This window comes from Panthera leo, chromosome A3 (assembly GCF_018350215.1).
Source record: "Panthera leo isolate Ple1 chromosome A3, P.leo_Ple1_pat1.1, whole genome shotgun sequence".
In the NCBI taxonomy this organism is placed as follows: Eukaryota; Metazoa; Chordata; class Mammalia; order Carnivora; family Felidae; genus Panthera; species Panthera leo.
In genome coordinates, this window is record NC_056681.1 from 65664159 (window position 1) to 65676240 (window position 12082).

A 12082-nucleotide genomic window follows, 5' to 3' on the forward strand; every position below is an offset into this window, starting at 1 on the left:
GTCATGATCTTGCGGTTTGTGGGTTCGAACCCTGCACCCGGCTCTGTGCTAACAGCTCAGAGCCTGGAGCCTACTTTGGATTCTGTGTCTCCCTCTCTCTCTCTGCCCCCTCCCCGCTTTCTCTCTCTCTCTCTCTCTCTCTCTCTCTCTCTCTCAAAAATAAATAAACATTAAAAAAGAGAGAAGAATATGCACAAAGGATGCAAATGGCCGTACTGGCTCACCCCAGCCTCGCCTCTGTGCTTCTGGGACTACCACCATCGAGATGGAGGGGGCCTGAGTAGATCAGATGTGGCTCTGGGCTGTCTGGGCACAGAGCGAAAGCACGCAGTCGGCCTGGGAGTGCTGGAATTTGGACAAGCAAAGCAGGCAGCACCCTCATTCTTATCTTTCTAGCAAAGCAAACACCGAATGAATCTTCTTGAAGCCAGTGCCCATTCAAGCCTCGTCAGGACTCAGGTTCTGGCCAGTCGCTCAGAACTTCAGGCTTTTGGAGTCCAGGAAACTCCTTCAAGACTGGGGCCCCTTGCAGGCTGGTCCTGGAGCACGACTGGTCACTGGGGCTCTGAGCTTTAGTGCGTGCCCACCGCCCCTGCTCGGCCAATGTTCGTGGCTACCATGGTGGCTCCTGGGCTCTCCGGTTCCTCCTTTGTTCTGGAGTGTTCCTTTTTGGCCACTCCATTCATGTCACGCTGCTGGTTCTGCAAGGCTCCTCCTCATCCTTCTCTGACACAGATTTTTCAAGAATATTTGAAACTCCTAAGTACGCCCTGGAGTATACCACAACTTTCAATTAGCCACAACTTTGTCTTCCTTCCAAGTTGTGGAAATAATTGCAGTTTTACCATCTGTCATCCTCAGGGGTAAGGGTGGCGCTTCCTTGTGAGCCCTCCAATGACTATGGCATGTCATCCTGAATGTACTCTCGGTTTCCCCTTAGCAATGTCGCCTGCCTGCCTGCCTGCCTGGAGATGTAGGAAAAGGACCCCCAGATCCACCCCAACAGGAAACTTGTATACATCACATATTTTCCTCCCTTGATGCTGGTAAGTTTCTAGGTAAGTGACCAAGGAAAAGCAAACCTCTTGCCAGCTTATCTGTCTTATTAATTTACATAAAAGTCAGAAGAAACAAAAGGAGCCATTCCAGAGAGTTCAGAGGACCTCTCCAAGCATTGCACTGAATGCAATCTGACCAGCCTACACCTCCCTTGCCTGGTAGCCCAGAAGAGACAGCTCCAAAGTCCCAGAGATGAGGGAACTCATCCTCCCAAATCTATATACTGCACAAATCACTTTGAAGCTATAGGAAAAGTCACTGGCTGAGCAGCATCCCTGGTTCGGAACCTCTCTCCCCACCGCTAGCCACATTCCAGGAGAGAATGCCCAGCGCTGGTAGGTCTGTTCCAGGAAGAGGAACGCTGTCTCCTGGCGAGGCCTAGATGGCTCCAGAACCGCTTCAGGAAAGCCTGTCTGGGCAGCTGTGCCCTGGAACTGAAAACCTGCCAGTCTAACAGATTTCTCATAGGATCAATGAGTACCTTGCCCCTTCTCCATTTCCTTGTACCTGAATAGAGTCCAGCACTTGGGTGAGCAGTGGCCTAAAGATCCCCATGTGATGAGAGGACTGAGCCACGTGACGTGCATTGTCATAGCACTTACAGCCGCAGAGAGATGGGGGTGGAAAGAAGGCTTAGATGTCATATTATGAAGTCTCTTTCTTACTTTCCTCTTACTCTAGCCTCATTGTTTGTAAGCAATACCTGAAGAATGGAACGGCTGTGCCCATCAGGAATCCCTCCTCTAGCGACAGACAGCTGATCGCATAGAGTTTTTCCAGAAGCCTACCACAAGTGCATGTGCTCTCTTATCTCCCATCGACACCTGGAGGTCTTGTCACCAGCATAAGGAACTCCAGGAAACTATTTTCTCAAGGAAAATGGTGGCTTGTTAACTAGCATAAAGAATGTTAGAAAGGTGATGTTGGTGATACATTTGGGATAATAGATGGGCAAAGATATTTAAAGACAAATCTCTGCATTTAAAAGTAAAAAAAACAAAAACAAAAACAGAATGTAAGAAAATAGCCTTCTCCTCCCCCAGTAATCAGGGCAGTGCAAATTTAAATCGGTGCAATACCACTGTATACCTGCCAGAATGACTAAATCCAAAAGGCAGATGTATCAGGTTTCGTTAAGGATATGGAACAGTTGGAACTTTGGGTGTTTCTGGTCTGAGTATAAAATGGTACCACTATGAAACATTTTGGCTACTCAAAGTCTGCTAAAGCCAAATATGAATACCCTTGACTCAACAGAAAAGTCTAGCAGCTGTGGAATAAGAAATGAATTGTGGAGTATTTACACAACAGAATACTATATAGCCACAAATGACTTATAACTACGTGCAACAAGACAGATGAATGTCACAACATAACGCAGAGTCTAAGAAGCCAGGCAGAAAGGAGTATAGACTGCATGCTTCCATTTGTGCAGAGAAGCAAAACAGATCATCTGTGTCGCTAGAAATCAGGAGGGTGGTTGCCCTCATGGGGAAGGGATGTAGTGACTAGAAGGGGGCACGAAACAGCTTCTGGGATGCTGGTTAAGTTTTATTCTCTGAGCTGGGAGCTGCCAAAGAGCTAGGTTCGCTTTGTGATGATTCACCGAGCTGTACCCTTACAATTGGTGCACTTCCCTCTATGTGTATTGTACATCAATAAAAAAATTGCCACACATACACACACACACACACACACACACACACACACACACACACACACCTACCTTAGGATGAGGTTTGTCTTTCACCCTTGGGAATGGCACTGTAGGCTGGCCCCATAAGCTGCCCGTGTCCCCCTGCTGTTCTGCCAAAGCTTTGGTTGCCTAACTCCCACAGACAGCCTCGTCTGTGGCTGGCACAGGCTGGCGTTTGACCTGGGTAGACCTTTGCTTCAAGGCCCTATTGGAAACACCCAGGCTGCCGGAGCTGGGACTTCATGCAACTTGCGGAATGTCCACAAGACTATTCTGTGCCTGCTTGCTAATAAAATATTTGTCCATATATGTCTCAGAACATGGTCTGTGAGGTCATCAGGGAGCAGCTAAGGCTCCCCCTCTGGCAGCTACTGAGATCACCAAAAAGAACCCGGGGAAATGCATCACAAAAATCGGTTCAGAGAGTCTGCAGCAAGCGAGGGTTGGCTCTAGCTCTTTCCGCTTGGGCAGGCAACCGTGCCTTTCCACATTCATCAAATGGCGATAACAAGACCTACTACCTCAAAGTCCTGTTGTGAAGGGTCAGGGAGATAAAGATTCCAGAGCACAGCGTCTAGAACTGTTAGTATTCTTTCTCTTCCCTAAGGTGCCCTGTCCTTCATCAGAGGCCAGCCTGCACCACGAGTGGCGTGGCCTGGTCTCCTGAGGACTGCTCTCCTGTCCTCGCTCTGATTTGTTGTCTCTCATCCTCCGGATGTCCTGCCCCTCAGCTCTTCTGGGGCACCCGCACACCCTACCCCACCTGTGAAAGACCCTTTTGGGGGCAGGAAGGGAGCAGGGAGAAGAGTGGTGAGGACAAGGTCTTGGTGCTCAGGGAACTTATGACCAGCAGAAGACGTGATAGGCCCATGGAGGAGAGCAGCACAGGGCTGACAAGAGAGACAAAGATAAGCCCTTCAGATGACACTGGGGAAGTCCAGAGAAAGGGGTTAGGTGTGTGCTATCCAGGCAGGCTTCCTGGAGGAGGCAGCGGTGAGAGGGTACTGAAGGATGATGAAGCTATGGGTACGCAAAGGGCAGAGGAGGGCCTTCCGGGTGGCCACTCAGCTGGTTCTGGGGAATTGGGCAGTAAGCAACTTTGCCACAAGCATTTTCACCCCGCCACTGATTATATTTTGTGCGTTGTACAAAAGCACTTCAAAGTCTTTCTATCATAATATTATACTTTTTTTTTTTTTTTTGCTGGTTGATTCATCTCCCTGTTATCTCATTTTTTCTTTCCTCGCTGAATTTTCTTCCCTCATTAAGAGAGGTATGTGTTTCCAAGTGCTAGGATGCATATATATAACTGAGCTTTGTGTCGCATTGTGAAGGCCTTCTACCCTGCTGTTTGCTCTCGGTGTATTGTCTCACGTCCATTGACAGATGCTTTGACGTTCTATGGGAAACATGGGTTTGACACCCTGTGCTGCTGTATAGCACGAGAGCTAAGATTTACGGAGTGTCGAAATGGGAGCACTGTACCAGTGGAGAAACGAAACCAAACTATCAACCAGTGTTTGTTTTTGTTTTTTATCTTCATGGCAAACTGTTTTATGGCCAACTAGTCATGTGGGCAAAAATACTTGTAAATCTGTTTGGGCCTAAGCATCTATACCAACGATGCTTACCGCAAAAATACCAGACCCGCACTCAGCTTGGAGTAGCAGGGAAAGGCGGGGGTGGGGAACTGGAGTTCCAGGGCAATGCTGTAACTTCTGTTCCCAGCAGGAGATTGTCAGGGGATGGGAATCCTTCAAAGTGCCTTAATGGTCTCTGCAGGTGGGATGGTCTCTCAGAGAGCCCAGCCCAGCCCTCGGTAGAGGGCTGCCTTTGTGTATGACAGGAGAGATGAGGTCTCCCTGCCCACTCTCCCGATGGGACCTGGTAGTTGCTGCCTGAGGACTGAGATCAGGTCATTCTCAGTTCTAGGACCCAAACACCAAGTAAACTGTACTGCTTCTCAGGCCTTCTGTGCATCGGAGCAGACAGCCACCCACTGCTCTCGGAGCTCTGAGGGGGGGCGTCCCCTCCGGGCACCAACTGCAGAATCTCACCGTTTACACTTCCTTCTTTGGGTTGTTAATTATTTATTTAAGTTTCACATGTATTATCCTTCTTTGTTCCGAACACATGTTAGGCTCTTAACATAAGTAATCTATGTAAGCCTCACAAAAATCACACGATTTAGGTAGTTTCTAGTTTATATGGTGGTTGATACTCCAGTTACCCCCATTTTATAGATGAGAAAACTGAAGCTCAGAAATGTTCTAACTTACTTATCCTTATGACTCCATGAAACTGTTGTATTCTTATGCCCATTCTACAGATAATTGCCCAAATTGTCAGACCCAGTGACTGGTAGGGTCTGCGCAGACAGGACAGAAAGTATTTGCACGCAGAACAGATAATGCAGAACTATTCATTCCCCCGTTTATGCCACAAATGTTCATAGAGTTCCTACCACGTGCCAACCATTCACCTAGACATCAGTGAAGCAAACAAAACAGACAAAAATCGTTGCCCTTACAGAACTTACGAGGGGGCGGGATCTTGACAGACAACAAGCAACAAATACGACCAGTAAGTGAATTACATAATTTGTAAGAAGGTCGAGGCCACCCCTGCCATTTGAAGCTTGAGTACAACTGGAGGTCCAGATCATAGGGCTAAATATATATATATATTTTTTAAGTTAAAAGTCAAGGTACCTTTAAATATGTGCTAGCCCTGTCCCTTGACAAAGACACCTACATAAGTACCTGTGATTCCGGGCTTATCACCTCCAGCAACTCCAGTTACTGTAAGGGGGTCTGCTCCGGAGGGCCCCTCCTAGTGGGTTCTGTTCACTAGGAGGAGACCGTGGTAACACAAAAGACGGCAGATGAAATCAGAGCAAGGGATGGACTGGACAGCCCCTCCCCGCCTTCCCCTGCTGCCCTCCTGCTTAGCTGAGGCCAGCCCCTCCTCTGCAGCTCAGGTCCACAGTGGGGCTAGAATCAGAAGAACTTACCCTGGCCAACACCTCCTTAAAACTTGTGGTCTTAAATGGCCCTGCCTTCCACTCCACCTATCCCTGCTGTGTGTGGGGTGTTTAATCTGTATCTTGTGTGAACTCTGGGTTGGGGGTCACGGGCTCCTGCGTGACCCCTGGCAGGGGGAGAAGAACAGCGAGAGTCTAGCCTGGTGAGGATAAATGCAGCCAAAAGCAAGGTGGGTGGGGCCAAGGAAGAAAGTCTGTCCTCCCAAATCTCATCACCACCCACTGAGGCAATGAAGAGATCCAGGAGCGGGGTGAGGAGCTGGCTGACCACGATGTGCCCACAGGTGTGGAAAGGAGAAACGGGGCGGGGTCTTGGAAGGGTTGGCCACAGTAGCTGGGAGCATTTCGGCTTCAGGGGAGCAAACTGGATTGATGTGGGGACGGATGTGCCTCATCCTCTTGCCCAAGTAACCCCGTCACCGCTGTGCTCGACTGAGGGAAGGAGGCTGGTTTCCGGTGCGCCTGCCATGGACAGGGCGGGCACTGTGCCACGGAGGCGGTGTTGATTAGGTCCCCAGCTTGAGAAATGAGGGCTCTGAGGCTCAGCAAGTTCAGGAAATTGTCCAAGCCACACAACCAGTCCCCTGCAGATGCAGGACTCAAGCTTGCAACATGAATCTGCATCTAATCAGGGGCGCCTGGGGGGGTTTCACCTGGTTGGGTGTCCAGCTCCGGCTCAGGTCATGATCTCGCGGTCGTGGGTTCGAGCCCCGCGTCAGGCTCTGTGCTGACAGCTCAGAGCCTGGAGCCTGCTTCAGATTCTGTGTCTCCCTCTCTCTCCGCCCCTCCCCTGCTCACACTGTCTCTCTGTCTCTCTCTCAAAAATAGAAAACATTAAAAAAAAAAAAAAGAATCTGCATCTAATTGGTGCCCCAAACCTGGCTCTACCCGTGGGGCTTCTGGTCACTATCCCCACATAGGTCCTGTATGCTTTTTGCTTTTTTTCCCAGGGAAATGTCACCTCCCAGTGAAAAGATATGATTGTCTGATGGAATTAGACTTGTGTTGCTCTCTCAGAAAGCTTTGAGTGTGAACACTGAGGCACAGCCAGGAAATGGGCAGAGGTATCTGGGAATTCCTTCTCTCCTACCCCACCCTTGTCCCCATGCCACCCCCTCCTAGCAGGGCCCTGAGAGCTAGTCCTTGAGCCCGGCAAGTCCTCCACCCTCAGACACCCCTCCCACCACCAGAAAAAGAACCCCTCCCTATGGACTATTCTAAGCAGGAAGCCGGTTTTCAGTTCACTGGAAAACAGGAAATGCCTCCAAGGGTCTGAAGTCTTTTTAGTCACTGCGTGCCCTTCGCATAGGGTCTGCGTCCCAGGCCAGCTGCTGAGCAAAGGCCCAGACACAAGGCCACCCAACCCCCAGCCTGGAGACTGGGATCCTCAGTGCCACTTACAAACCCCTCTGCTCCTGGAGCCAGAACTGACTTCCTCATCCCCTACTCAGGATACGGGTCATTTGAGACTAGACCAGAGCCCTGGAATGCCAGAAATCCTACATAAAGCACCAGAGAGGCTAATTAGCTTCTAACCGTGGGCAGAGACCTCACCCCAGCCAAAGGCTGACCTCTCGCCAGCCCCCCCACCCCACCCCAGTGGCTTCTAACCCCCGTCAGAGATTGGTTGGCCCCCAACAAAACCTGAGTTCCTAGTCCTTTCCTATGGTTCACTTCCTCATCCTGGCTACACACTGACCCTCTACACTTGACCTTGTCAGAAACTAATCTTTGGTACTAACTACAGCTTTGCTTCCTAACCCTGGCCACAGAACAAACTCAATTGCTTGCCAGTCTCCTCATCCATTCAGTAGTTTACTGAGTGCTAAGTGCTGTGAGCCCAACACAGCCTGCACAGACCCTACAGTCTGTGAGGGAAGGTAGGCCTCACATGTGAAGCTCTAATCAGATTTGGGGGAGGGGGCAGGAGCAGGTAGTAGGAGCCTTATCTGAAACTCCAGTGTTGTCACTGTCTCCAACTTGCCAGGTAACCTTGGGTTAGTCACATCACTTCGTGGGCCGAGGTCTCCATGGGTTCCTCTGCAGTGGGACAGCATGCCCAGATGGTTCCTGAGGTTCCCATCCTCCGTGGTGCATGCCAATGGGGAAAGCCTGAAGCAGTCTAGAACATGAGGCATCATCGTCGGTGTTGGGAGGGTATAAGAGATCAGGCACTTTTACTTCTATGTGGTAGATGAGGGTTCAAGGAATCCCTCCACCACTTGGACATCGACCTTTTCGTTTCACCATAGATGGTGGGGCCCTGACTAGATGCCACTAATATTTTTTCCATCTGTGAAAAGAGCTGTGACACCACAGGTGTCAGGACTTTGGCTGTCTATGTGTTGACCCAAATTGTAGAGGAATTAGGATAATCTGGGATGAAGACCGCTCACATGTGGTTTGATTCCCTAGAAAACACAGGGACGGCAGTGGGTAGAGTGTAGACTGGCTGTGGAGGGAACGAACCACTATTTACAAACTGCCCCCACTCTGCCATCATTAACTGAATCAGTAAGCTAACCCCTTATTAATGGTGCACTGCCTGGAAGTCCACCATCAGGGAGCAGCAACCCCATACACAGGCATTGGCCTATACCTCACCTGCACATTACCTGTCACTTGTCACCCGTGCAGGCCTGCTTCCCTTACCAGCCCTCTTCCTCATACCAGCTGAGAGCAGGACACTGAAAGAAAAGCAGATACTGACTGGGAAAATCCGTGAGGGCAGGTGAAGATAGATGGGTCCAAAGGAGGTGAGGTCTGAGGACTCTTGGCATCTCCAAGATCTTTTCATGGGGTGTGATCTATTAGTAATCTATTGCTATGTAATCAAATACCTCAAAACCTAGCAGCTTAAAACCACAGATATTACCTCATAGTAACTTGCAATAAGTCAGGAGCACAGGCGTGGCTTAGCTGGAAGATTCTCACCAGCTTCAGTCAAGGTGTCAGCCAGGGCTGCGGTCTCATCTGATGACTCAGCTAGGGAAGGGTCTGCTTCTAACTGCCCACTGCGGCTGTGGGCGGACCTCAGTTCATCACTCAGGACCTCGGCCAGAGGCCTCCTTCGGTTCTTTGCTGGGTGGACCTCCCCGTGGCACCACATGGGAGCTTACACCATGGCAGTTCACTTCCCCCAGAGCAAGAGAGCAAGAGAGCAAGAGAAGGCACTTCAGGCGGAAGCCACGGTCTTTGGATGTCATCTTCAGAATGACATCCCATCACTTTTGCTCTATGTATTCCTTAGAAGCAAATTGCCAGGTCCAGCCCACACCCAAGTGGAGGGGATTCCACAAGGGCATGAAGATCGGGGGGCAGAGGTCATTGGGAGAGATTTCAGATGCTGCCTAACAGGAAATCCATGAGGCTCTGTCTTTCCCAACATATCTCTGTGATGCTGGATTTTCTTCATATATTTCACCCAAAAGAGTTCATGCGGAAGCATATGCAAGAATCCAGCTGTCCTCTATTAAGCTGCACATTAAAGAGATTTGTAGGGAAAAAAAGGAGATTTGTAGAAATGGAAAACAATGCCACTATATTGAGAGATGTCACCCACATCAATAAAAAGCTCTTTGGGGCCCTCCTAATTTTAAAGAGTAGAAAAGGATCTTGAGATCAAAAAACTTGAGGACCACAGGTCATAAAGGACAGAGCTATGATACTGCCCGAGGAGGGCTGCCCTGGGGGGCGGGGCGAGGGAAGCACATGCCAACGAGAAACCTCTCAGACCCCAACAACTCAGAAGCCTGGATGTCTGGGAGAGGTGGCCAAACACAGCAAGTGAAACGAAGGGCCTACAGTCTAACTTTCACTTTCTTTACAGTTTGGCACACAAAACATCTCCGAGTGTTTGTCCTTCTGCACCTGGGTACATAAATAAATTCACCATGCACACATATTAGTTGGCATAGGTGTACATGAACGTGCACGGACATATCTCGGCAAGCACATGTAAAAGTTGTCATGTGTGTATAGATATGTATGTGCATGTGCCTGATGAAGGAGCCCCTGGAGGTGGGCAGGGCCTGGCCAGCAGGACCAGGGGCATCCTGCTAAGAGGAGGGGTGGCATGGACCACCACCTCCATGCTGTGTATCCCTGCAATCCCCCTCTGCCCTCAGCCTCTGCACTCAGCATGACTCTCAAATATTTTCATCTTCTATGGGAACTTCCTGTTCAGCTTCCTGTTGTTCTTGGACTTTTCTTTTTTAGTTGCTTTTTTTTAAAGGTTGTAATTCTTTTAATGTGCCTTTTTATTTTGCCCAGAGAGGCACTGTGGTCCCTAGCCACCTCTGAGAGGAAGAAGATATCCTGCAAAAGCAGGCCAGGTCCTTGGCTGGAGTTAAAGGCTCTTGGGAACTGAACATAGGGAATAACCCCTCCTTCCGTCGAGATTAACTGAATCTTTTAAAACCCTAGTTTATTCTGTAGAAGTTGTTCAGTGCACGGGGCAGTGGGAAGGGAAAGAGGCCTGAGGCAAGCAGAATTTGCCACCCCAAAATATGTCTCCCTGGCACCAGGATCATTTTGTGCTGCTTATTTTGAGAAACTGAAGACACAGGAAAAGCTCTGTAAACAGAGTAGAAGTTACCCTTTTGTAGGGAAATTTGTTTTCATAAAGGAAATCACCATTGGTCCCGGTGTCTCCCTCCCAGTGCTAAGAAGGGAACCTCTACCAGAGATACCTTTTTCACCTGGGAGACTGATCTGCAAAGCTGGGCAAACTTTCCTTCCTTATACTTCCTCCTGTCCCCTTCCAGTGAATTATCTTCCCCTCCAGAAGCCCCAGGCCCTGTCCCATCAACTGGCTGTCACCTTTTGAGTCTCTTATCTTTGTGGGGCTACTGATCCTACAACACCTATGTAATTAAAATTGGCTTTTTTTCCTCCTGTTTATCTTATGTTAATTTAATTCATAGACCAGCCACAGAATCTAGAAGAGTAGAAGGGAACATTTTTCCTCCCCTGCAGGCCTCAGGGAAGATTTCTCTGGTTGGAGGGGGAGGTCAGGGAGGGGCTGGCTAGGGCAGTACCCCAGGTTTGCAGGGCTCTATGACTCTGTCAGTCCTGCCCTCCACCGGCCTTTCCCACTGCCGCTCAAGCAGTGGAGGGGACCACAACTAACAAAGACTAGGGACTGCAGCCAGAGCCCAGCCTTGGCTTGGCCCAGCAAGGGCCCACCTACCCCCCTGGTGAGGGTCCTGTCCCCCAGATGGATGGTCCTCTGCGCAGACTGGTACCTGTGCCCTTGCTGTCCCTCTGTTTGTGCCCTTCATTTCCCAGCCACCCTCCACCACATCAGATGCTTCTTTAACACTGACATCACAAATCTGCTGGGAAGCCTTCCCTGGCCCTCCTGGGCATGATCCCCCTCCCCACAGCCACCTCCCAGGTCTCGCTCCTGCTCCTGGGACTCCCACCTCCTACCCCAGTAGCTGGTCCACTGGTTGAGCCATCCTCCTTTCTGTAAGCTCTGGATTTCCTGTGTGCTCCAATGCCCTTCCCGCCAGCCCCCTCCAGACCTACTCCTCCGGGGCAATGCCCTGGCTTCTGGACCTATTCCCCTTTTCTCCTTACTTCCCTTCTAGAACTTCCCAGAGGGCAGGTTCTGATCTGGTTTTCTCACCATTACTTGCCTGGGCTGTGACTTAAAAAAAAAAAAAAGTGGTCCTGAATATTTGCTCTCCCAGTGTCTTGATGTGACAAACTCACCCAAATCCAACCTATAATAGTTGATGTTCTCCCCACCACCCCTCCAGAGGGATTTGCATTTTAGCTGGAGATAAAATCTAACCCAAAGCAATAAATCTCTAACTGTGGAGTTGCAGGCACCCTGGAGGATATGGGGTGGTGGTGGAAGGTGTGCAGGGGAGCCTTGAGCTGTCTCTGTCACCCCTGCCTAAGGCAGAGTCCAGCTGCAAGTGATCAAAGCTAGACCACCCCACTTCTCTTGCCTGCCTAGAAAGGGAAACCGATCTCCTTCAGCTGCTGGTGGCTCAAGAGGGCCCCACACAAATGGGAACTAGTATTGTCATTTCCGAATATTGTTCAAATAAAAATGGGGACTCGTGGGCTCCACCCCTCAACTTATGAAGTCAGGCCTGGAGGGGTGGGGTTTCAAAGGTGAACTGGTACATAACCAGGGCCATGAAACTGTTCTCCTATGGATAGGGTGTCCCTGATTTCTAGCTGAGGGCCTGCCATGGTAGGTGCCCCACAAATACGTGAAGCATTGAATGAGAGGCAGGGAGATACCATGCAGGAAGCACAGGTTCTGA

General features: G+C 49.9%; 1 protein-coding gene across 1 annotated transcript in view; it reads left to right on the top strand.

The window, feature by feature from the left end:
• Window positions 1-1115, top strand: part of PRKCE (protein kinase C epsilon) — a 498956-nt gene extending 497841 nt beyond the window's left edge. The window contains exon 15 of the mRNA XM_042932183.1: window positions 941-1115. Within this exon, the coding sequence (XP_042788117.1) occupies window positions 941-1066 (126 nt within the window). The 3' untranslated portion in view covers window positions 1067-1115. The remainder of the gene's footprint in view (window positions 1-940) is intronic.
• Window positions 1116-12082: the final 10967 nt, after the last annotated feature.